General features: G+C 44.4%; 1 protein-coding gene across 1 annotated transcript; it reads right to left on the bottom strand.

Moving 5' to 3' along the window:
• Positions 1-67: 67 nt before the first annotated feature.
• Positions 68-26104, bottom strand: CHMP4B (charged multivesicular body protein 4B). Its single transcript, XM_074605007.1, has 5 exons — positions 25690-26104; positions 5297-5474; positions 4450-4564; positions 3755-3881; positions 68-882 (listed from the first exon to the last, which is right to left on the bottom strand). Exons 1-5 carry the CDS (start codon positions 25883-25885, stop codon positions 815-817), a joined length of 684 nt encoding a protein of 227 aa, XP_074461108.1. The 5' UTR covers positions 25886-26104; the 3' UTR covers positions 68-814.
• Between the last annotated feature and the right edge of the window lie 1423 nt (positions 26105-27527).

The following is a 27527-nucleotide window of genomic DNA, read 5'->3' as shown; positions in this document are numbered from 1 at the left end:
CAAACTGCACCTAAGTTATAGTCAGATCACTTCAACATCACAAAGAATGGACAACAGCAGCCACAGATGAAAATTAATCAAGATATTTAATACAGTGCAATCCATAGTAGTTTCTTAATTAAAATAATTGTGTGCATGTATCTGAATGGGTTATCAATTATCACAAAAAAGCAATAAACATTGTAGTGCTATGTAGAAAAATGTACAACTGAAATTTAAATCTTCCCTATTTCCAAGACAGCGTTTGTCAATTGCAAATCATTATCACCAATTAAAATGGGAATAGTGACTACATTGTTGCGGTGACAAACACAAGGCTGGCCACACATCAGCTGAGGGATATAAATATAACTTGCAAAGATCTAAAAACATAAAGCATTCTTGCACCTAAACACAGTAAGAAGCCGATGGTGGCTTACGACTTTTCTTGGTTTTAAATGCCTTACAAGACTTCTAGACACACTAAAACTGACTTAAAATTACAGAGTGTTTTTCAGCTTATTTCAATTCAATATGGCCCAAACTTTTGAAGATGAAGATCCAGCAGTGGCAGTAGCACAGTCCGAAAGCTGAATGTTTGATTTTACAAATACCTTTTTAAAGAAATTCAACCCTACAAACAGCAGGCAATTCCCCCTGCTCCCCTTTCTTTCCTTTGGGCAGACCACGCTATGCAGAAAACAGCAACGCACTTCCCACTGCTTTGGGTTAAAATTAAAGATAAAGACATTTTGCTTATGCTTTCTCCTCAACACAACACATTTGCACCCAGAATAGGTAATCAAAGTCTTTTTCCAGCCAGTTACTGCTGTGGTTACATGGTTCCTGCCCAAGCTTCCAGCTCTTTCATGTCATCATCCTCTTCTTCCTCTTTCTTCTTGGCTGCAAAATATGAAAAGAAAACAAATGAGTGGGAATCTTGACAGAATCCTGTCTCGATTCTTTGCAGGAGAGAAGCCTCTGTGCCTCTGACCTAACCAGTAAATGAAGCACCAAATGCCAGTAGAGGAAAACAAATACACAAGACTTTTTTAAACCGAAATAAAAGGTGCCTTCTGAAAAAGCCAGAATGGGCTAAACTTCCTGATATTGCCACTTTTCAGTGGAAAGAGACTATATTTCACCCAGGAAGAATGTAAACGTGCAAGAAGGTTAAGAGGTGTGCATCAGCGGCGTGTATCATTTCCCAGAATCTCCAAACCGAAGACCATGAGTTTTCAGCTTTTTGTCTGGCATCTCCAGTATTACAGTCTCTCCCCTATACAAATAAATTCCTTATTCCATCATTAAATCCTCAAAGTCCGCAGCAGTCCTATGAGACTACTTTTTCCATCTAGATAGGTTTAGAATTTGGAGACCTCCAACCCCCGTGCCTACACACTGCCCCCGATAACATTTTTGGTCCTTCCAGGGGAGCAAATGCTGCTATTTGTCATAACACAGCAAGCGCAGTTTCTGGAGATGAAAACCATTAACTCAGCAAAAAGGCTTTAACCCAGAAATAGCTGCAATAATTTTGGAAAACAGAAAAAAAAAAAAAAAAAGTCATTTCCTCAGACGGTGTTGGTGTGTTTGCTCTAAAAGGGGAAGAGAGAGAGTCAAATAATTCATACTTAAAATGGTTTGTGTCATTCCAAATGAAACATTTACGTAAGGAAGAACCGAGTCAGCTTTAAGTCAAACTCAAGACCTATCAATTTGTACAAGTTTGGAATTTGTTTTCCTAACTTAAGCTCTTCCGGTCTCCGTTAAACAAAAACGGCTTTTGCCTGAATTTCTTCTGACATCGATTTAGCTGACAGGCAACAGCCAAAAAATTTCTCATTCAGACTGATTAAGTCAAAATCCAGACAGGTCCTGAGAACTGGAAGAGCCAGAAAGCTCACACTCGTTTTCCATTCAATTAATAAAAAGGAGGTAATAAGAGTCAGCTCTACCGCAGAAGAGACATTAATTATCTCCACAAGACACACTGAGCATGTACCTGCGTTGTTAGGTAAAGCAGTCCCTTTGAAAATTCAACCCGTGATGACCCAAAGCAAACTTATAATCCCAGTGTATATTAAGCCAATTTTAAGTGAAAAACAATTTAGGTTAAAAAAAAACAACATACAAAATCCCCACCCACCCATCACCACCCCAGAATCCCCAGGTTTCCCAAATGCCAATCTTGGAGGCAGTTTTATTGAAATAAAAAGAAGCGTGCTATTTAAATACATTAACGGAATTCTAATTTCCATCCCAAAACAGCTTAACATAAATCCTATAAAACACTGAGCTTTATTCTCATAGTTTTTACTACAAAAAAATGTTCATTATTTTTATTATTTTATGATGTGCTACGTCTACATAAGTCTTATGCTGTATAGTTACTCAAATATGTGCGGAATTACAATGCCTCTTACCAGTGTGCGGTCACTACCACCTAACATAATGCAGAAAGTATATTTGAGTTCAGGTCAGTATGTTTTACAGTCCATACCCAAAGAATATTTAGAGAACAAACCTCATTAAACCAGCGAGGAAATAAAAAGGTAATGCACACGTTTATTTAAACTATTTCTCCTGCTGTTGGATCTGAATCTAGATAAAGCCTCAGATTTAAGATATTTTGATATAACTCACTCTCCTCTCATCAACACTTGTCAGCAATTCTGCCTAGCAAAACAGAACTAGAAAACCCCAAAATCAACTATGTCAAAATAAAAGAACTATAATGCAGAAGGAGCAAACTTCATTGCATACCCCCTAAAGCAAAACCGTCTTGTTTGGCAGTATCTGACGCTTCCCAGGTCCTTTCAAGCCTGGAAAGGCAGCAAGATAATTATAGATACACTGACTAATTGGGACTATTTTCATCCTCTAGTTTTTTTGGACCTTTTTTTCCTAAGTAAGCCCATGAAATAAAGCAGCAAAATCTACAACTTATTCATAATACATTAAGGCAGATTCAGCAAATTAGTAGTAAAGCTTCACATCCCATTAATGCACGCCAGAAGTATTCCAACTCAACTGCATTTCAAGAGGTATCGCTCCTAGTTCATCGAAGAGCGATCGGTTCAGATTTAAGAGCAGCTTTGAACTGTCTGTGTAAATAGGAACATTTCTTGCCAGTTCTCCATGTAAAATTACCACATTCACCAAAATCTCCCAGATACATGTGCTCTAAGACTCGGATGGCCCTGAGTTTGGTACTGTCTGGCTTGAGTACATGCAAACCTCAGAGGAGGCAACTGCGGTCCCCAAAGAGGGGACTCTCAGGTTAGTTCCTCCCAAAAGCCAGAAAAGCAGGGACCAAATTAAAAAACAAATCAGCAACAAGGAAGCATGGTTCAACGTGAGTATCTGAACCAGCCTGGGACTAATTCCAAGAGGTAATTTACTCTCCACTCCCTTTTACAGCCTTGCTATGTTTGTCAAGATCCCTCTGTTGGACCAGCAGCAACTAGCAGAAGGCTTCTGTATTTCTCCACATCTCCACTCTACCCAGAGAGTCATCCACGCTGCAGCTGAACTGGTAGCGCCAGAACAGATAATAACTGTTCCTGTGATAGCTATTAATTTTCGTGGTTCCTATGAAAGGCAGGTTACCCCTACAGAGAAACAGCACTAGATGTAATTTGTGATTCATGAAGCAATTTCGAGGAAATGTCTGCGCTGCCTGCAGGTAGATCCCTCAAATCTGAGGAGTTTGCAGTTAAATAAGCATACTTTTTAACAAGCCAAGATGTTTCTGGTAAAGGTCCATACATACCTGGCTTTGACGGTATTGATATTGAGGGCACATTTGGTAGTGGTACTGTCTCGGGACCACTTATTTCCAGCAAGTTTTTGTCTAATTCTTCTTGTTCTAGTTCCTCTAGTTCTGCCATGAGTTCATCCTAGTTTTTCAAAGAAGAAAAAAAAAAAAAGAGAAGAGACTTTGAGTCATATTTATTAGCAAGCAGATTTAGCAGGTCATATTATGAAAGAAAATAGCTTAAAGGCATAGGATCAGAGCGAACTGAGGAGACGGTGAGTCTGAATCTTCATCTGAAGAATTCCTGTATGTGATCTCTTGGAGGGTGAGGAGGGGAAAGCAGTGAAGAGAAGAAGTCTAAGTCCAAACATTCTCAGATCAAGCCATCCAGACCATTCTCAGCATAAAGTCAGGGTTACAGCTGCTGTATGCACTGGTAGGAACAGCTAGTAACAAGTTCTAGGACAGATTTTATATCCTAGTACTACACTAGACACATGTGATATGCAGATCTTAAAAAAAAGATCTCATATGAGTCACCATCCCTGGAGGTATTTAAAAGACGTGCAGACGTGGCACTTAGAGACACGGTTTAGGTGTGGACTTTGTAGTGTCAGGTTAACGGCTGGACTCGATGACCTTAAGCGTCTCTTCCAGCCTAAATGATTCGATGAATTTATGATATAAAGAGAGGCAAATTTAAAGCATACCTCATCAAATTCTTCCCCAAATCCTACTGGCTTTGAGATGGCTGTTGAAATCTCATCTGCCAGCTCTTGCTGTTCTGCAATGTCCTGCATTAATTCATCTACTTTATCAATGTCCCTGTAAAAGAAAGGAAAGAGTACAATATAATCAGGTGCTTCCTCAATCAGCGCGTAAGACTGTGTTTCTTGGTTTCTGTAGAAATGCCACACCATGGTGACATTTTACAAGGTCCTTTTCCAAAATATACTTTGCATGCAAGTCTGAATTTCATCCCCCCGGTCTCAACAAAATTATGCATATATTTTTCACTCTTCCCTAAAAGCTTAGGTCACAGCAGTTATAAACAGAGACTTCATATGTTCTTCATTACTAGTATTAATAATAATTTGCTCTGTTCCCTCATCCAGCATTGTTACATTACATCGACAATATTTGCTTTTGGAACAAGTACAACACTCCCGTAACGCAGTTTACCTTTAAATATTGCTACATACACAAACTCCTCTGCACAGAAAGAAGTTTAAGTCTCCCCTCGAGGCTTAAAATTCTTGCTGCTACTAAGTGGAGCTGTAACTGGTGCACCCTCCCATTTGCTTTAGACTACACTGGTGCCAGCCTTCTTTTGGACAAAGGCAGTGGTGGTAGCAAACGGAGAAAGCATCAATACTTGCACATTTTGCTCAATATCAAAGTATATCTAGTATTTTAGTTTAACTTCAGTTATGACACTTTAAAAGAAGATTTTGCTACTCTAGCTCTAGCTTTGGTTATGAAACACCTAGTGTTTAGCAGATCAAACTAATGACAAACTAAAGGTCCTATGGAAATATGCAGAAAGGAATAACTTACATGTTGTCATGAGCAGCTTTCATAGCTTTAGCAGCAAACCCCATGTTCTTAAGCACTTCAGTGTTAGTGTTGGCATTCTCAAGGGCTTCCCTCTGAAATTCAATTGTTGATAACGTGCCATCTATCTGTGCAAGCTGCTTCTCATACCTCTTCTTACGCTTTAGGGCCTGAAGAGCAGCTGAACAAAGAAAAGAATAGGATTTGTGAAATTTGTGTCCGAAACAGCCATTCACACATTTTATGCCAAATGCCACTCAGTACAGAGAAATATTTTGCACCTTCTATTGTTTGTCATCTGCTTTTCTTCCTAGATAAATTAAGTTGCCTAACCCTTGTGCTTGCCTCCTTCAACAAAATTCTTTAAAGGTGGCCAGATGCCTACTGTCCATCCCCTGCCACACAAAGGATGCAAACCGAGAGGCTACTCGAGGATCAGGAGACCAGTTGCTCGTAACACACGACAAACCAGAGACTACGCTCCAACAAACAGCAGGCTCCAACATGCAAGCTGATGCGCTTGAAACCACCTTTGTTCACTACCACCCCTAATACATCCAGGCATAGTTGTTGGTGCAGCTCCCGGCAGATGAGGTTGGGATGCTGCTGCAGGGTCCCTACCACCCACCTGAACTCCCCTGCAGCTGCTGGGAGAAGCAGCTCATTCAAACACAATTGATTACTCCTACTACAGGGTACTGTCCACACAACAGTCTCTGATAGACATGAGAAGAGAGATGCCTAAATCGGTTTGAGCAATTAGCAGCTCATAAAGACTTGTCCAATGCCTGCTTATTGCAAGAGGAGCCCACCCCTGACAGCACCAACAGGGAGCTTCACACCCACGGGGTCACCCCGTGCAGGAGGACTGGTCCAACTCGCTGCACAGCTGAGCTGCTCCAGCTCCTTCTGCAACGCTCAGCTCCACCCCACCTAGACAGGAATGCACCCAACTGGTGACAACAGTCAACAGCCAGCTCTTCCCCAAATACCTGGACAGACAGCAGGCCAGCACGTGTTTGTTCCGAAACACCGACTGCAAATACGAACTACATTTACACATAATCTTGCCTGTACGTGGCTAAAAGTTTTGGCAGGAGCTGCAGCGTAGGCAAAACTTTTCAGGAAGAATTTTTTCACTCTGAGGGTGGCAAGGCACTGGCCCAGGTTGCCCAGAGAAGCTGTGGCTGCCCCGTCCGTGGAGGGGTTCAAGGCCAGGTTGGACGGGGCTTGGAGCAGCCTGGGCTGGTGGGAGGTGTCCCTGCCCAGGGTAGGGGGCTGGAACTGGATGGTCTTTGAGGTCCCTTCCGACCCAAACCATTCTATGATTCTATGAAAACCTACCAAGCCCTGAGCACTGCCGGCTGACGAACAAACACCCGGTATCACACGAAGTAAGACATATGACTAGAGCTCCCCTTCATGGCACTGCTGCTTCCCCTCCTGAGATGAACAGACTTGTCCACTGTGTGACAGACTTGGCCATATAATGCACCCATCTACTTTAAAACCTCAGCTTGGACACATGCTGCTGTCCTAACAGCCTTACTCTTGGTTTCTGAACTCAGCCATGTGCACACTTCATTTCTTCGATGCTCTGATCTGTGTGAAACTCAAAGCAGAAAGCTCTTAATATGATACAGGATCATCTCTTCCAGTACAGCTGCTACAAGGGTACCACACACTGAGCGCACCCTCTGCTAAAAATCAACATCCTGGGCCTCCCAACAGATCAGTCACCTGCACCAGAATGGTGGCAAATAAAGGCTTTTAATCTTTAAGATGCTATTTCAAACATTTGCGTCCCTGTTTACGATTCCAGAGCGGGTTGGGGGCGGAGGGATGTGGGGGACAAGGAATAGTAAATCCCGACAGCAGACAGCTTTCCTTATCTCCCCTACTTGAGGGCTGATAACTTTGTGACATGATGAGCATGTTCCTGCGACACAAGCAAAATAGCTCCTCTCCTAAAAGCGGATTAAACCTGCAGTCACCCCACGCGTTTTGTCAGATGCCATCTTGAGAAGCTTGACAGTCCTGCAAGATAACGTCCTGGTATCCCGAATCCCTACATATACCTTCAGTTCTACAATTGGTTATGAATACGCTGCATTTGATTACTTTCAAGTTGCACTAATGTATTAGAGAATATAAAAAACTAGTTTGGGAAGGTACAGCTAAGGTTGCCAAGCACGCAAAGTAGCGTGGGTCGATATAGCAGAAATGATGAAATACACAAAAGCACAGATCACCTCCACTGCTCCAACACAAGCCAAAGACCCACAACGAGCCCCCTCACCGACTTTCCGTCCAACAACCAGTCAATCTCCCCTGGGGCCAGTCCAACATCCATTCTCGTTTGACAGGGGTGGGAACAGGACCGGGTTTTCGTCTAACACAAAGGACGATGTTTGCTCTGCAGCGTCAAGCACAACACAAATATCATCTGAAACATTCCAGCTTTATGCCAGATCATAAAGTGATAAGCAACACATTACTGGTATATTTAGTCTGGTTAATTTTGTGCTAATGGTTTAATTAAGGGTATATAAAGTTTTCTTACTCGGAAAGATACAACTGTTAATAGGCTGTGTTTATTTAGCGACAGATGCCGGGAAAGCGTCAGACAGTGATAGGACATTCTTTATTGAGGATTTTGTGCATCAGGGAGAATTACTGGCAAAACCAGAGATTTTATAACCGTTATACAAACGCAAGTAAAGTACTACAATTTACGTACAGCTCCCCACTACAGCTTTCTCTGAGAACAGCTACAGTTTATCTATTTTTCCTGCATGTGTACTTTTCAAATAAGCTGCTCAGACACCAAACATTGCAAGCATGGTTGTAAAAGAGCTTGCGATCAGAGTTTTTATCAGGCCTGTTGCGTGACTCTACCCCTCCTGCTCCCCATGCACGCCAGCTCAGTGTACCAGAACTCCGCTCCCCAGCCTTCACTCTGGTTTATAAATCCTTTCCTTGACTAATTTCTCACTTGCATACACAAATCAAGGCTCCCGTTTTTACGAAAGCATGGTACATAATCTTACAGCTGGCAGAACTGAGCAGGGATCCCCCACAAGCCCTCGGAGACGGCACACACATCTCCCTGCACTGCTACCTGCTGAATTACTGCTGAACCTCCTCGTGCTCCCGATCGGCTCTCAGCCACGCACCGACCACACTCAGACCTGCTATGATCCGCCTGGCAGATCCTGCCTAGGAACGGGAACAGAAACATCTTCATTTAAAACCTGCCCTGTTTCAAGTGAAAAATTAAAATGGATTTTCTAGACTTTGCCAACTCCTTCGGACCAAGAGTGGCCACGGGAGATATTTATCTTTTCCCCTCTCTCCAGTAAGGCCAAGGCAAGGACAACGCATCTCCTGGCCACAGTACCCACCTCTACCTACCTGAAGACCAACTGTTAGAAGTTCCTATTTCAGTAGCCTGAAAGGAGTTGCTGGGACCACGTATCAGTCCTCATAAACACAGGGCCAGGCATAAAGCTTCTGTGCCAGGACAGTTAAACCCAAATATTTAGCACAGGTCGATTAACATCAAAGTGATAAATGAGTTTCTGCAACGACAAAAATCTTGCACAAGAGATTGCAATTTTTTGCAGTTAGAAGCACTAAGGAATGTAGAACAAGGTATTCGGTGCCTCAAATTAGATGGTCACAACTTCCTGCAGTTTATTTTCATCTGTGTTTCCTTGTTTAACTATCTTTTAATGTAAAGTCCTTGTTCATAGCTAGAAGATTTCATTAAACGGAAAAAATAAGAAGATACCAAGTTAATTTATGTCGCTTGCATTCATTTCATCCTGCAAGTTTTGGCAATTCATTTCCCATATTCCTCCCCCTGCCCCAGAAGAGGATTTGCACTTTCCATTCAGGATTTTCCTTGTTGCAATTAGCTGTGCAGCCCTTTGTTGTAATTGTCAGTGCCCCTCCCACAGACGTGCCCACGTCCGGACGCAAACACCGCTGGGAGAGGGCTGGGTGCCGCGTTCCTACATGTCTGCCCTCCACACAGCTTGGCAGAGACCGCCAGGATCTGGAGCAGACCCTTCTGTGCTCCATCAGTTGCAGCTACAAAAACACATCACTAACTGATCAGTTCTCTGCACCTAATTTAATTTCTTCCAAGAGAAATACTTAAAATCACATTCACTTGTTTAAGACCATTACAGCCAAGCTGATTTGCCATCTCTCAGGACCCGTTTCTCAATTTTCAGGTACTTCTGGAGGAGCACACCACATCAATAGCCACAGTTCTGAGGTCACAGGAATTTCTCGAGTCTCTTCGGAGGCAAAAATGAGAGCCTGGATTACATAGCCAGGCACCGGCAAGGGGGAAGAGCCACAAACTCCTGCTTGAGATGCAGGACCTGCGACAGTCTTTGCTAGTGCAAATAATGGGTCTGCAAATTCCCCATAAGCCGTTATCGTACTTTACGCAGCCATGGTACCTGATGGAGGTACAGATCCAAGGGGGTGATTCTGTTCTGATCTACAGCTGCTTTATCTCTACTCTCCTGTTTAAGCATCGATTTCTGAAAACTGATGAGCAGTTCTGATACCTTTTTTCCTGCACAACAGTCTTCACCATCTGCATAAATACCTACTGAAATCTTATGTATTGCCGGAGTAATACATTTTTATTAAATTTTCACTGAAGTTGAAGCTACGAATACTAATCTGTAGGGAATTACATTGGCTCTTTTTCTCCAAAAAAAAAAAAAAATCCGTTTCCATAACTTGAAATAAGTATGAAAAAGAGACAGCAGGCTAGAAATATGTCCTCTAGCATCACGTTATTTTATACACACGCAAGAAATGGATGTGCATTTGAAGTCAAAGTGTATCATGGCCCTTCTTTGCTCTACATGAAGACTGCTATCACATTAGGCAGCCATGGAGGAGGCAGTCCTCAGGACCCACACCCCTAATTATGCCTTTACTGCTTCCAAGATAGTAATTACATAGGCAGGCAATGTAAATTAATACCCTGCTTTAACTGGTATAGAACTGCTTCAGCAGGACCTGTAACCATATATTCATTTTAAAGCATCTCTTCTCTAATGTAGACAGACCTTGCTGACAACCCAGAACCTGTTGCTAGAGACATCATCAGCGTATTTTTCTAGAAACTGCTGATTTAAGTTTTCCAACAGCATGACAATTTCTGTATCTTAGAGTAAAAAGCCATACGAGATACAAGATCACTGGACCAGACTCTCACAGCAGCTTCTGCAAAATGCCTGATATTCAGAGGCTCGAAATAAATAAGGACTGATGCCTGCTCCCACCATGTTGTGGCTGTGTATTTCTTACGGAAATATCTGTCTTTATACAGAATAGAGCTCAGAAAGATCCTGACTACGATGTCCGCATGTTACTGATTACTTGAGCACAGCTGGAAAGCTGGGGCAGGATCCCTCAGCGTGGCATTCCTCATGCAGAGGTGAAAGAAACCACTCTGTACAAAAACCTGCCCAAGCTCCCAGGCATGGGACTCGCAACAAAGGACAGTGGAACGGGGACGGAAAAATGCCAGCCAATGTCCCTGATCATCACTCACTGTCCCGTGAGCAGCCTTCCCTCCATGAGGAGCGACTTTCCACTGAAATTGCTCAATAACAGCCTAAGTTTCTCCTCCTGGAGTATCCTGCCTTTGGGGGAGGGTTAACTCACTCTTGCAATAACCCTATTACATATAAAACCAGCAGGACCAGTTCAAATCACTGGATGGTTTAGGAGAGGATTTTTTCCCTTGCCCCCTCCTCCCCCTCGCCCTTTTTTTTTTTTTTTTTTTCCTTTTTTATTTAGCTCAAATCTCCCACAGGTTGCACATGAGGAAAAGACAATAGATGCTGCACCATTTTACAAGAACGAATAGGCAAATTACTCTCCTGACCTGCTGAACAGCCACAGATTAGATAAACCGATGCGAGAAAGCTATTGGCAGACTTAGAATCTACTATTAAAAAAACAGTTTAACATTTAAGTAAACCTTCACTTAATGTATCAGTGCAGACCCAATGACAGCAAAAATATATGAGCATTACACGGGAAGTTAGTTTTCACAAGACACCATCAAGAACCTGCCAATAAACAGTATTTTAGCTAATTTTTACAACCCATACCTTATCCTTAACAAGGACAGGGTGTGTTTTAGCTTCTAAGTCCAATGTGCATGATGAATTGCAGGCACTTAAAATATCCTCTAAAAAAGTTACAACAGGTAACAAAACTTAGTTGTACTTTATTTGAATTTTAGTAGAGTTTTCAGCAGATTACATAAAGAAGTACGCACTGGGGAAAAAGCAGTTATATATGTTATTACAATTAAATTAAAGACAATACATTTAAAATTAACTGGGTGACTCCTGCCACCCATTAGGAGATGGCGAGCAGGCTCTAAATTATCTTCTCCATATGACATTTTGATATATTCATTGCCTTAATTATCAGATATGACTGGGCCGTTGGAGCGAATTTTTATTCGTAAAGGTTTCACCAGAGAGCTCTGACCAGTTAAAACCGATATAAATAGTTTATGACCTCCTTTCCATTGGCAAAGCAAAATGAAATGTCTCAGTGCTAATGAGCATCGGCTTCTAATCTCTGAAGTTTATTTTTGCAGAGAAGTACTCACAAAGAGTTAGGTTCCAGGGAGGAGGGCAAGTCCAGTAAAACAGCGTCTGAGTCAAAAGCAGTTAGATCTGGTCTGACTGAAGCAATTACTCGAATGTAAAAATGTGTATAAAAGTACATTTGAAGAACATTTTACAGCCTTTAAAAAAAACCCTCAAACTTTTTAATATATAAAAAGTCGTTCCTTCCTTTGTTTTTCGGGCGTCAGTTTGTTTCATTTTCAGTCTTCAATTGATGAACTGCAAAATGCTGGTTTTAATTTCTTATTTGCTTGAATTTCTGTGACATTCCCCCCCTAGAAATTCCAGCCGAAGTTTTACACTTACAATTTGAGCACAGCGACTAACAAGAAGCCCAGGGTTTCAATATTATGCCTCCCACGGCAGCACCCAGCCCTCCAACACAACTGATAAGCGGGAACTCGTGTTCTGGTTTCAGTCACTACCTCTTCTGACTAACGAACACTCAGAAGTGAAAAGAGTAGAGTCACTTACCCAGATTATCCTCCTCTGTCAGCACGCACAGTCTGAGAAGCATGACTGCTCACCCAAATCATTTCCCTTTGTTGTCAGCAAATGCTAGCTGTAAGAATTTCATTTTATGTATTTTAAAGTATTTCAGCCCGTATATAAGCAATTTCTTAACAGAGCTGTTGTAAGTCTTAAGATTTTCCTTGCAATATTTACAGCAGTTTGTTAGTGAAACAAGAAAAATGTCAGCAGGATAATAAAAAATACAATTTTACTGCATAGTACTGCATTCAGAGAGGAAAAATTGCCTATTAATGTGTCAGTGATTTCATTAAAAATCAACAGCCCCCCTGCAAATAAGTTCTGCTTGTACATTTGTAGGACAAGTACTGTTAATGGGATATTTATGCATATACCTATTCTATTGAATTAATGCTTTTAAATATCATTAGTAGAAAAGTATAGATTAGTAGATAAAAAACAAGGAAGAACTTAAGACTTCTTTTTCTACATACTTGCAACTCCAAATTCTGCTAGCAAAAACATGTCTCAACTTTAGAAGAGCAGGAGGACCAGTTACTTCAAACAGCACCGGAAACAACTGAGAATATAATTCAAGACCACACTTGTATCAAGGTCCATACATTTGTGAGCCCAGGGAATTTGTCCCGACAATGTGCGTGTTTCCTGCCTATCCAACTCCTGCCGCTGCAAAAATCTGCTAAAAATCACACTTACACCTAAAACAGAGAGGCTTCTCATCCAGAGGATGACACATGGGTTAATAGCTCTGATTAAATTATTTTTCCCCTCGATTGGAGTAATCTCACGTCTAATTCTTACATTCACTCTGGCAAATGAGAGAAGAAATGGCAGCGGCAGAGATACCACCACAAAAGGTCACCAGATGTATTAATATGGGATGAAACAGTTCCACAGCAGCCTCAAAAATAATGTACACCAAATGACAGTCACGCCAAAATAAACAGTGCAAGAGAGCTGCAGAGGAGCTTCCCAACCGGGGGTCTCTTGGCCCCTCTAGCAGAAAGCCCAGAGATAATTGAGATTATCAGCTTAATATTGGGTGACCGTCTTGCACGTTCTACTGCGTACCTATCTACAGTTTGTTCAGGAAGAGGTGTCGTTATTTTTGCTGCTTCTGGAAATACCATTCCATCTTCCTGGCACTTGCTTCAGCAGCAAATTTAATGACCACCACCATCCTCACTGTCCTTGAAATGGGACAAACGAGGCACCAGTAGGTGTAAGAAGTATTGCCTGCAGTAGAGTAGCTTAATCTTAGGTTGCAATTGCTCACCTCTCATTCTATTGAGAATTAGCAAACTGCCTACAATACCCTAAAAGAAATTCCTGAAAAAAGGTAATTTAGAGCAATTCACAAAATATCCTCCAATGCTACAAACACGTAAAAAGGTAGATATAAATCCAATAGCGATAAACCCCACTACAGTCTCACCAAACTTCTTTCACACCGTTGAGTTCCTGCCTTCTGCAGGGATGTGCTAGCTCAAGAAACCGTTAACCAGCTGAAAAATATTCATGTTGGCTCAAACTTAACCCAGTATAAAAGCACCCAGGCAATATCTTGCCACAACAGATCTGCAGCACACACCAAGGAACGCTTGTCACACAGGTGAGTCTTACAAGAAGCAGAAGCTGATGACTCTTAATTCTCTAGTCAGGGTCTTAGAGGTCAGATCTTTTCAGGGTATTTCCAAAACCACGTAACAGCTAGAGAGCACCCTTGTCTTGCAAGCTCCTGCCCAAGCATTTTTGTTTTGGTGCTGTGTCCTGCCTTTCCTGTGCTCCACCGCAGCCTTGCCCACATCCTCTACGTTAGTGAGGTTTCTCTATGTGGAAAGAAACATAAAACTTTTCAGGGACAGTAACGTACAGGCCTCATGAAGGGCTGAAGAAGAAGAAAGTGAGCACGGCCACTAAGCTGATACACAAGCATATTCCTAACTGGTTGCCCATTAAATACCTAGTTACACTGATGGCACAGCATGAAATGTCTGAGATCCAGTAAGTCAGGTTTGATTTTAAGCATCATGGTATGAAAGCAGTTGGGAGACAGAAGTACCAAAGCACGGTTAAAAATAAATTCACATCAACTCCAAGGCTAATACCGTGCAAAGAAGCATCTTCTTTCCCATAAGGATCACCTGCTGAGATCTGTCATGTCTGGAGGTTATACACAGGCCTAAAAGTCACTTTATGCTGAACGTCTGAAGTCATTATCACACATTCCCTCCAATGCCAGGGTCTAATGTCTCCCGCATGGTGCCCAGAGAGCAGCTGGCAAGAGCGGGCAGCGGCCTGTGCCTTTGTGTCAGGAGATGCTGTGCTTTTAGCAGGGAACCGTGAGCAGAGTTCAGTCTTCATCCTCCACTTACCTTTCTGTGTCTTGTCTACTAAACATCTAATAAAGCTCCCAAACCCTCTCCTCAAAGGAGGGCAACTAGTCCCAGCTCAGATGAAGTGACCGATTAAAACTACTCCAATAAAGCATCCAAATCAGGCAGAGAATACAAGAAGGTTTCAGTCCTAGATTATAACTTCCTCTCGAGCAAAGTAGTGCCAGAACATTTAGTCTGCTGTGCAAGAGATTAAACTAAACAATAAGCATTCCTGGTCTAAAAACCTACAAATACATGAAGGCAAAAAAAAAAAAAAAAAAGATAAAGAAAAAAGCATCCTGTACAACAGCAATCAAAGCTTTGATACGTGCATTACCCAAACAATACAGGAACCACCACCTTCGTGCCGCTGCTGACTGCGGTGCTGCTCAGGGCTCTGGTCAACATCCACGCAACCTTCGCACCAGAAATTGTTGATGCTGTTCCACATCCCGGAACATCCATATTGTTCCACATCCCGTGGCCGAGGCATAAGGCAGCGACACTTGAAACGTAACGCACTTCCTTGTCACGCTTCCTTATTACAAATCAGTCACGAGCAGTCATTTTCATATGGAGTGCAGAAAGTGTGTTTCCGAAGGTCAGAATTCATAATTACAGTGCTATTTATTCCTGAAACAGCGCGTAATTCGCTCAGGCTGAAAGTTACAGATGGGAATGTACTGCAGTTGTGGCTGCAGAACAGGCAAGGTGAGGAACTTCCTCCTAGTCCAGAAAGCAAGCCTTCAGCCTTAAACGTGACTCCTCTGCCCCTTGAACATCAAGGCAATGATCCTCTGGTCCATAATCCTCTGTAAAATAATCTCTAGGTGAGTCTGGGACAATTTTGTCCAAAATATGGAAAAAACGTCAACTACAGTGAGATTTGTAGCCCAAATCAGAGAATCAGGAAAGACAGATCCCAACTAGAGAGAAGTAGCCAACGGGTTGGTTCCATCCAGGAGCTGGAATGAGCCTAAGAAACGCCAGACAAGCCAAGATCATCCAGCCTAATGCTTCCAACTATCACATTAAATCTCATCCACCCTCTGGAAGGAAAGCATATACCATATTTCCCAATTTTCAGCGTTTCACTTCTTGCGGTCCTGCATGTCACCGGATGACGGCAGGGGATTGGAAGGCATCTCCAAAACTAATCTGTTCCAAATAAAACTAGATATTTTCTAAGGCTGCTGGGGTGAATTATGCTCCCTTATCCTTTTAAACTGCCCAATAACTTTGCTGTTAAAAATCTGCACCTTGTTTCACATCAGAAATTTATATGTATATAAAAGGAGATAATTATTCAGAATTCAACAAATGTTTAAACTTTTAGGATGAGAAAAGCATGTTCCTTAAGGACTCCTTGGGATTCTCACAGCCTGCAAATATTCTTTATGGGTTTTCTTCTTTCTTTTGTAATTGCTGAAGATACCTTGATAAAGAGAATTCCAGTGAAAAACTATAATCTTCCTCTGAATCCCTGCCAGAAACGCATCAGGTAGAGGTTCAGCCTTACAAGAACAGAAGTAGCTCTTCTTCAGTATCTCAAAATGTTGTTTTCTCACAGGGGAAAAAAATCCCGAACAACCAAACTCCCTATGCTTAATAATATTTTTGTGATTAAGTCGCAAAACTCAGAAGATCCTACCCTTAAGTGGCCCATTTCAAGACCTTTTTTTCCTGGGGAAAGAAACAAGTGTGTGCCTACGTAATCTGTCACACATTTTCTAGCTTTGGGCAATTATTATTAGAATGTTGCCTAGTCTAAGAATTTTGTTGAGGCTGTCATAATATTTAGCGTTTCCCTTAACATCTCATCTGGCGAAGTTACACTATTTTGAGATGTGACAATTTGAACTTTTCTCCTGAAAGCTCAGATTCCAACACTAACAACTAAAGGGAAAAAGTTGATAACACAAACCTTTAGAAACCCAGAAGTTATAACGCAAATAAAACAAACCATGTTTATTTTCAAAAGAAAAGTTTGTACTTCTTGAATCAGCCCCTAAACACTTACTTGGCAATGTTGCAGTACATTTCTTGAGGCCGGAAGTGAAATTTCATTTTTTTAATGGCAATCCCACACTCTTTGGCAGTGATTATTGGCTCCAGGAGCCAGGTTTAGCAATAAGCATCATTACTGCAGCCCTCGCAGCACAAGTTGATGGTGCTGCCAGGAAAGCACTCACCAGAAGAGGCTTTCTACCACCCAGTTTTCTCCCACCACGGGGATGCTGTCAAAACATTTTAGTAAGGTACCACCTTCAGGGGAGATGTAACGGCTGTGCACAGTTCCTAGTTAACCCCTTGTGAAGTCTGCTTTGTATAACTTGTTTTATTTCATGGCTAACAAAAATCACCTGCAAGTTTCTGAGTGTCATTGATTGATGTTCCTGTCACCCTGGCGTTTATGTTTCTTTTCAGTTCCACTACATCTGAGCAAGCTCTGTGCAGTCACCTGGAATTAAACTTGACATCCTTGAACCTGAATAAGCTCCTGCTACGCCATGAAGAACACACATGATACGGATGTTTGGTAACACTTAACGTGCCACCACATTAGTCAAACGGCCAGTATAGTTGATCACAGCCTTATCAGAAAGGGGGACTCTAAAAAGACAGGTTTTACAGGGAATGACATTGCAAGTCTTTGCATGCATGGAGTAAGCTGGCAGCAGGTATCCAAACGAGCTCAAGATGCAGCTACACAGCCAAATTCACTGATGTTTACTATCAGGTTGACCTCAAGGGGTCTGTGCCAGCAGGATGGTGACCGCATTACCAAGTCTCTTGGTTTACCTTCTGCCTAAACCAACTCGACTTCAACATGTCAGACCTACTGGATGAGGGACTAGGGGACAGAGACCTGCTCATCTGCTATTCTGTTTTGAAGCAATTGCTGTCTGGAAAGCAGCTGCGGTGGAAGGTGGTACTACCTGGTTATCACTCCAGATATGGTCTCACAAGTGGGAATAGCACAGTCCAGGATGGACCACCAGTTGTACCGATACCCTTGCTGACTTGGGTGCCCTTGTCTGGGCGAGGGGTATAAGGAGCTGGGGAAAGAGCTGACTGCAGGAGCATGGGCTGGGGCAGAAGCACAGAATGGGGAAGGCAGCAGCCATCAAAGTCTGTATGGAGCTCAGCCCTCGCTTGCTGCACACAACGGTAAACATGCATGTCCCACTATGTGCAAGAGATGGCTATCCTGGTTATATGGACAACCCCAAACTTCCATCATTCACTGCCAGCCAGTTGAGACTTACAAGACCAGCAGCTGTCTGTAAATTACCCTATACTTATATCAGCCCCTACAAAAATGGTTATTGGCAAGACTTCATTCAAACAATAAAAATGGAGGAAGCCACAGAAGACCTTTCTCAACCGGGATTCCAGCTGCAAGAACATTACAGTTCTTTGCCGCAGTCAGGCACTGAGCTTCACCAAGGGGAAACTTCTGCCCTACCCTGGCCACAGTGATCTTCCACATTTCACTGCCCTCGGTACTGGTGGCAGGGAAGGTCAACAAGTGCCCCCGGATCCCCACCTACAACCTGGCCACATCCTTGTGAGCAGACTTGTCTGCATCTGCCAACACCTTCAGCAACTGTAACACCACTTCTGCCCAACGACTCAACTCAGATGATTACGAGCAGAGCTAACCTCCTTATCATCAGCTACGTGCTGCGGCCTTGGGTTGTCTGAGGGACAGGCAAAGGTCTATCAACGTCTGATGCATGGCCTATTTAGGATCCTCCGACTGCATCCTTTTTGTTTCAGGCACTTCGTGGCAGGAGGTCCAGTTGCAAACTTCACAGAAAGCATCTTAAAGCACATGAGCTGCTACAACTTTTACTTTTGCAAAAATCATCCATTTCTAAGTGGTGTGAGTAAATGGCAAGATTTTACTTTACACCCCACTCCCCAAACACACACACTTTTTCAGAGCTTTGCTGGTGGCAGAAGGTCAGGCTACATCCTCCCCACTCGCACCGCATCCCATGCAAAGTCTCTGTCGCAAGCAGCATGTAAGACCCCAAAACGGACGGTGTTAAAAATGTTGAGCTTTTCCAAAACAGATGGGTATTTCACAGAGGAGAGCAAAAAGCTGCCAAAATCATCTTTTCCCAGCTAGACTCGATGAGTGCCATCCCCCAGCCTGCTGCTGCTCCCAGCAAGCAGAGGTGCCCAGGAACAACCCAGAGCACGGCACACAGGCAGGAGGGGCTGGGCTACCAGCGGAGGAGACACAGAGGCACACACAGCTGCAGCAGACCTCTTCCAAGGGTGTCCGCTCAGTCCACCAGTACCAGCAACACATGGGTCTGCATGAGCTCTACAAAAGCTTAGAGGTGGTGGTACCCTCCTTATTTACGTCATTCACAAATACCAAAGAGCAACTACAAAACAGTTTGGGCAACAAAAAAAATCCTTCTCCTGGACAGCAGTGGCTGCACACTCCTCTTGATGTGGCACTGTCCCTCCATCCTTTTAAATTAATCCCCTGCTCAGTAATGAAGCATGGTCATGTCCTTCACCATCACTTCAGGCCTGGAAGCACCAAGACTTGCCAGGTAAGGAGCAGTGACCACTTTTACTTCCAAGCCCCAGGACAGCACCTTTCCTACGCTGACCTGCCTGCTGAGCAGCCCTGTAGATTGCACCATGGAGCGTACCTGAGCACCCAGCGTCTGGCCATCCCCAACGCCCCAGGAGGTCCAGCTGGGACCCTGCTCCATGTCCCAGATGATGTTCGAGTACAAGCACATGGTTCTTACCAGAATCCAGTCAGAACAAGCAAGAAGGGATTGAGAGAGGCCTGAAGAATACAAGAGCGAAGCCTAATGACACCCTGGTACAAATAAACATTGCACAGGTCAGCAGAAATTCTGCCGGTGAGAAACAAGATGGCAGTTTTCTGCACAAGTCTGAGTAAGTAAAACATTTAAACCAAATTAACAATTTGCATCATCTGCAAATTATAGTTTTGAACTACCACTAGGAGCCCTTAAGCAGGATTCAGTAACTAGGGCTGGAGCTTAACGAGACACTAGAATCCAACTTCTAATACATTTGAGAGAAAACCTAACAGAAACAATGTCAATGGCTTGAAACACACCAGGTTCCCCTTCTGACAGGGCTTGACAGAGAAGAGGAACAGAGGAAGGTGTATTGCATCAAAAACCGTTACCAAAACTCATCTGACAGAACCACAGGTTTTTTGGTTTCATGCCACTTTCTAAAGCTGTTTTAAAAGGTGTTTGTAAATCCCCCCATTCCTCCCAAACTGTTATATACTACAGCAATCTGTGTCCAAAAGCCTCTGTTAAACATAGGTAGGATAGAACTACAAACTAGAAGTTTCCTCATTTACAAACACCTATTTAAAAAGGGTAATTACCAGACTTTTACCAAGCCAGGCGGTTAATGCTGAACTCGGCAGTCTCAGGGGAGATGAAGGCCAGCACTGCTCTCAGTACTCTTATGCTGAAGCCATGGTTTATGGCTAAGCACCTGGAACTCAAAGATGCATTTTACATTAGACTATGACTTAAAACCCAGAAAAGGCAGACTGAAGTACTACAGGAAGGGCCAGATAGTGTTTGCTGCAGGACTCCTGCTTCCCCTCCATCAGCATCTTATGATTCATGAAAACAAAATCAGGTTCATGTTATTTGATTCTGGGAGCAGAGATGCCAAGTGTCAAGCAGGACCTTAAAAACACGATCACAAGCAATGCATTAATGTCTAAGAGCTGATATACACAGTCACAGTTCATCTGAGTCTCTGCCCATACCCAGGCCTGAGGTTGCAGCTTTCTCTTCCTTGAATTCCAGATCACTGCAACATTTTGAACCACTCAAACGTCTAAATAAAAAAAATGTCTACGCCATCATGCAGGCTTGCTTTCATTTTTTTCATTAACGATCAGCTGCCCCCCTTGCTGGGAGATTGCACGTCATTCTGATTTTATCACAACTAACACATCTAAAGCCGCCCAAGCAGGGGACTGTTGCCAGGAGAGGCAGAAATGCCCTCCTCCTTCCAGTCACATTCCTGACTCCCTCTCCTGCCAGCTCTAGCATTTCACCAGTTAAGTGCGGAAAACAATTTTATTATTTTTATTTTTATTTTTTTTTTTACTAAGAGGTAGGTTTTGGCTGGATCAGCAAACTGATACAACTCATGCACTGCCCATGCAAACGCTAACACCAGCACAAGAGAAACAGGCGGGACTAGGCATGACCGCTTCTGGCAGCCACATCACCGGAGACCTGCGGTGCCAGTTCCACAGCCGCACCAGCACACACCAGTTGTACCTTTCAGCCAGGTTCACTGTGCTGCTACTGAAAGGGGCAACTCCGCCTCCTCTCTGGTGCCAGACACCGTAACCCTCCAGCAACAGGCAAAATCGCATCAGCAGGCTGACATGACAGTGGGAAAAGGCAAGGGGATGGTAAACAGTTAATTTTCCCTCAGACCAGCCAGCTGAACTGACTTACCTGTGGCAGCTCTGTGATCTACTGTGAGCCAGAGATGGGCACAAAATTACGGCTTTTGGCTTTAGCCTACACCCAGCTTTCTTGTTTGTTGGGTTTTTTTTTTTTTAATAGGTGGGGTGGAGCCTAGGAGTGTTGCCTTTCCAGGAAAAGCCTGAATTATATACAGCAGGAATCTACCAGTGGTTTTGCATCCAGTTTGTACTCAGTCACCAGTGCTGAAAAAAGCAGCATTATATTTATTTACAGTGAAAGAGAAACTTTGACATCAGGGAAGAAAAATGCTAACTAACAGAAGTCAGAGTTGGTAGAAAATCCATGAAATGTCAGTCTCCTGCTAAAGCCTGAATATTTTTACCGCATATTAGCACAATGTTTGCTTTTTACCCATTCCAGTGTTTGTGGATCTAGTGCTAATTAATAAAAATGTAAAATCTAGTGGCAGGCAGGAACATAACTGCATTGATTCACCCTGAATCTAAACTCTAGACTGGACTACTTATAAAAGCAGCACCCTAACAAAGCATCAGGTTCTCTCCCTACTGTTATCTTCACATTGAGAAATAACTTGAGCTTTGGGTTTCCATCAGAAAAAGACAATGCAGAAACAGATTCTGGAATCGTTATACCCAAAGCAGTCAGAGATCAAGGAATTAACCCATTGCTTTTTTGGTGTGTATGCTATTTCTCTGGCAGCTTGGTTTTGTGAGCTAGCTCTTGTAGGATCAGACGACAGCCACAAGGAAAGGAGTAAAACTGGAGCAGCAGTGATTAAGATCAGCTTGAGCTATCCTGAAACTGAATACTGAGCACCAGAACTTTGTAACCCTTGGCAAAGACCTAGCAGCTTGGTTTGTTTCATGAAGTTTGAGTGCCTGATAAAATATCCTGGATTGGATGCAACCACACCATACCGGCAAACTGGAGCGGAATAAAAGGATGCAGCAGCAGCACAGTACTTCCAAACCATCAAGCTCACAGCTGCGCACTTCTTTTGTTAAAGCAAAAGTTATTTTCAGGACAGATTTAAAATCCAGTAAGATACTGGCTGACTGGTCTTTGAACCATGCTGTACTACTGCTACTTCTGTTAACTTCACCAAGAGAACTCCACTACTCATGGACTAGAGCAAACATGGTGAAAAACCTCTTGAGGAAAAAAAATACAGAGAAAAAAAAAAAAGATAAACACCAGAACACACACTGTTTTCAAAAGAATAGGCTGAATATTTCCATGAGATAACACAAAACAAAACACAAGCATAACCCAGCTTCTTCCCAGAAGAGGGAATATTAACGCGCATCTTTTCAAGACACCATTCTGAAGATGATCAAACTTCTCCTCAGCAGGTTTTCATCCCATGGACAAAAAGTTACATGCACATTAAAGCCGTAACTGCTGGTCTCCCCAACACACTCTAGAAGCAGCCTAGGTGTCTTCACACCAACATGACGCTTGGAGACTGCTGCCCTCTCCCTCCCCCAGGAGCTACTTTGATATTGTGGACTAATGAGAAGAAACTGGTAGAGTGAAGGCAAAAAAAAAAAAATTACTTCTTATTAAAATGACTTGAGTTCCTTCAGAAGGCATGGCGATCATAAAATTGCCACATCTGTACAGCCAGAAAAGAACAGAAAGACCCTGAGAAAAGCAGCTTTTTAATAAAAGTGGAAAGCCTCCCATGCCAAGAAGTAACACAGACTAAGGAAATTTATAACAGTTAGTTACTCATTTTAACTTCAGAATTTCATCAGGAGTTATACAGCCTGGATATCATAAATGCAGGTTATGAAAAATATACATGTAAAGTAAGTTTATAAATTAATAAAAACCTGCACGTGCTTGGGGCAGGCACAAGAACCAGCAGGCCTATAAGTTTCTGTGCTTTCATTAGACTCGAGAAGCACGGTAGGAATCAGTCAATGAGCTTTTAGAAACCCCGCTGCCTTGGCACCCAAACAATCGCACAGTGTGCTGGAGAGCAGAAAACGTTTCCCTTTGTTACCCCCAGTGTGCCAGACGCCCAGCTTTCCTCTGAGAAAACAAAAATATCATCCCAGGTTTTCCCAGGTGGCTTTAAGCTTTCAGGAAAGCTCCCTGCCCCACTGCTGCAGACATGTATATTCTTCTGCTGGCTTTATTTATCACAGCAGCCTCCATCAACATCAGTTTCTCTCTAAATAGCGGGCACACACAGAAATCCCCACAGTAAAATGCTTAACTCTTGGAGAACTAAGAAAGCTTAAGGATTCTTAAAGTTGTATTTTTTAAAAGTTGACACAAGACTTTGGAAAAAAAAAATAATCCCTAATTAATTAGCTTTTGTTCAGTTTAACTTAAACCATTCAACTATATCAAAATATTTCCATTAAAAAGACAGACTTTCACGTATAAAACCAATAAAATTTCATTTTCACTTAAATGATGGATTTAAGTGACCTTGCACCAGATTTACATAATTTTTGGATTATAAAACAGCCTGAAGTCAGAGAGGGAAAAATCCAAACAACTGCATATAAAAAATGCAATTTGTCAAAGCTCAGATGATGACTGACATCTTGAATCCAGAATAAATGAGCCGTCCCTTAGTCTGTCCTGAGGGGAACTCACTTCCCAGTGAGCTAGCAGATAATCAGCTGTCTTTCCTAGCAGCCCAGCAATAAAAGGTGGCCTTTTAGTTTCAGAAGTCCTCTGGAAAAAAAAAAGAGGTTTTGTTTTCCACCAGAAAACCAGCCCTAGCCCTTCTCCTTTTCACAGCTCCTTAATTACTCATCAGGATCCTGTCCTTCTGCAAGACCTCAATTAGTCTGACCCAGAACCCTGCTAGTGAATGGGCAGGTTTTTCTCCTTCCTTCACCTCAGAAGAAATTTAATCCCTCCACTACCCAAAGTGCTCCAGAGCACACTGACAGCAGCAGGCACAGAAAGGCATGCAGAGAGATGGCATTACAGTAGAGGAAGATAAAGACCTGAACAAGCAGCGTCAGAAAGAGAAGTTTAGGAGAAGTTAAACAGGACCAGTGTAAGACAGAGAATACAGAAGATGGGTAAGACTAAAAAGAGATGTATTTTAGTTCTCCTTTTAAGCTCATTACCAAACTAGGCCAAAAACTGCACAACAAACTCAGACTTATTAAAACCATTACAATAAATTTAATATAGAAACTAACTGAGTTAAGCCTGAAGTCAGGCTCTGTTGAGGTCGTTCAGGAGGCTCCTGGGGCAGCAAGCGAGGCTGCTGCCCACAGACTCAGCAAGCACTTCTCAGCCTGCACCAGTCGCACCATCACTCAAACACAGCACAAGAGTGAAACCCTGCTGCGGCACACTGTTCTGAAGTTTGAAAGGAGGCTTAAAATGCTGACTACAGGAGTGATATGAAGCAGAAGCTATTATTGGCAGTTACTGTAAATGAACCTTTGTTACTTGGCCAACAGTTGCGTGTTAGCAGCTCTCGGCACCACACAGACGCACCTCCTGCTTCAAACTCTGCTGTTCTGCTGTAACCCAGCAAAAAAGGGCAACGTCAACACCAAAATCTAAATACGCCTTCCTGAAACCGTTGTAAAACAAGCAAGAAGCTGATCAGAGCACCGCAATAAATAAGGTGACAACCCACTTCTTATCTTCTGGCTGACAGACCTTTAACAGGTACCAATCGCTACTTGCAAATACACAGCTAGACCTCCCCAGGAAGGCTGAGTTCCACCTGGCAAACACCGATTTACAATATCCATTTATAAGCCACCTATAGCTTGAGGACACCCTGACAACAATAAAAATGTATTTAACCAAATCCTCAAATTAAGCGGGGGTTTGGTACAGAGTTTTGTTTGTTAGAAGAAAAAGGCAACAATGCAGCAAAGCCAGGCCTTATTCCACGTCGATGCACTGCTTTTCCAGCTACCTCCGTGCGCAACCAGCAACACCCCGGCATCTGCTTTGCGAGATTTTCCTAACCTCTCTCTAAATTGATGCCACACGGAACAGAAAGCCAACAGAAGAGCCGAGCGACGGCGTGACATCGTTATCACGCGGGAGTGACGCGGCGCCCACGTTACACAGCCCCACCGGCGACAGGCCGCCCTGCCCGGCGGGGCGACGGCCGGATCCGTACAAACCTCGCTGGAGAAGGCCGCAGGCCCTGGAGAGGGGGCTGCCGCAGCTCCGAGGCAGCGCCCTATAACGTAAAAGCAACAAGCTATAAAATACAGCCACACATACACGTCTGCGCCGCGCACAGCCAGCCCCCCGACAGGCCCCCCGGCCCTCCCCGCTCCGGGCAGCCGGGCCCGGCCGACCTGTTGCCGGGGGAAGGGGGACCCGGCCCGGCTTCTCACCGCGCTTGTTCTTGGTGCCGTGCTTGCGGGCGGCCGCCAGCTCCTGCTCGATCTTCTTCTCTAGGAACTCCTGCTTCTTGCTGAGCATCTCCTCCGTCTCCCGGAGCCGCTGGATCGCCTCCTGCGGGGACGGGCCCTTGCCGGCGCCCTTTCCGCCGGCGCCCGTCCCGAACAGCTTCCCCAGGAGCCCCGACATGGCTGCGCCGCGCCGGGCCGGGCTGGGCCGCCGAGGCCGCGCTGTGAGGCGGGAGGCGGTGAGGACGGCCGTAGAGCACCGGTACCCGCTTCCCCTCACTCCGTGTTCCCCTCACACACCCGACTGACCGACCGTCCGCCAGCACCGCCCGGGCCGCTCGCAGGACTCCCCGCACCCCGCCCGCCTCACCCTCCCCGCCGCCGCCGCCCCGCCGCCCCCGCGGCGCCTACGGCTCCCGGCGTGCCCCGCGGCGCCGCGCCGCGCCGGCGGGCCGGAGCCTCCCACGAGGGCTGCTGGGAGATGTAGTCCGGCACGGAGCGAGGCGCGGGGCATGACGGGAAGGTGCGGTCTGCGGCGCGGAACCCGGAAGTGGCGTCAAGACCTCCGCGGGGGAGAAGGAGGAGCCGGCACCATGGCCGGCCCAGCCTTCAGCGCTGGGCTTGGGCTCCACCGGGGCGAAGGCGGGGGCTGGGGAGGGCCGCCGCCTCAGCGGCCCCCTCGGGGTGGGGGGAAGTGCCGTCCTGGGCCGCAGGCCGAGCCGGACGGGCCTTGCGGGGGCGGGATCGCGGCCCACGGGGGCTCTGGTGGGAGGAGCGTGAGTAGGTGAGGGAAGAGGAGCTGGAACCGCGGCTGGAGCCGGGGGCGGGGGGCGGCTTGGGAGGAGCTGGGCCACGGGGACATTGCCGTCGGAGCCAGCCCTGGAGCTGGGGCGGGCCTGAGGGCGAGTCCCGGAAAGTCACCTCCTGCCCCGGTGCTGGTCAAGTATTTAAATCCAGAGTCATGGCTGCTGAATTGTCAGTGACTAATTGTGCGCTCCTTATTTCCTGGACACCTAAGTCACACATTCCGATTGGTAGAGGCAGTAAGGATTTAATTCCGTGCGATGTGACCACGGTGCCTATGTACAGAGTCCAAAGTCCAAACAAGAAATCGAGTCTTAAAGAGTCTCAGGCTGGAACCAACTTTTACTGGATATTTTTCACTTTTGTTGCTTGGCCTCTATCATTTGTAAAAGTCATAAACACCTCCCTCTCCACTCAGTGGTGGTGTGAAAACAAGTTAATAACAGCCTCAGACAATAGTAGTGTTTACCGCTGGAAATCACCCAAGAAAATTCATCATTGCTTTTGAGCAGGGCTGGACTACTCAGTGCTCTGTAAAACAGGCCGGGACATACACACCAAGTGGCAAAGAGGAAAAATGAAGCAAACAACTGCTTATAGGGCAAGAGAGCCTTTTCATGGCCTCAGCAAGTAGGAGAAAGCAGTGTGCTGGGTAACATAATTCAGGGCAGCCTCCTGAGGTACAAGGCGGGAGTTTAGCGACAAGGCTGTGTAATGGATCCTGCCTCATTCTACCTTGTTAACATTGTAATGGCAGAAAAGAGATTAAAAAATACACAAGAAAAATCCACAGAGGATGACAGAAATCACTCCCAAGGCAGGAAAGCCTCCCCAGCTGATGATATCAGAGGCCGGAAGAGTTCCAAGGGCAGGCAGAGCTTTTACCTTTTCTTACTCTCACCTAGACACCTGCTGTCAGAAGCGTCACCACAGACCTTTGTTCTGATCCAGTATCGGCTCCGGTTCTCCCAGGGGATGGCTCTGGCCTGGGGTACTCCAGGGAACTTCCAAAAAATGCC

Source organism: Larus michahellis, chromosome 12, assembly GCF_964199755.1.
Source record: "Larus michahellis chromosome 12, bLarMic1.1, whole genome shotgun sequence".
Lineage (NCBI taxonomy): Eukaryota > Metazoa > Chordata > Aves > Charadriiformes > Laridae > Larus > Larus michahellis.
Note: the sequence above shows the minus strand (reverse complement) of the source record. Positions and strands in the feature narration are given on the sequence as shown.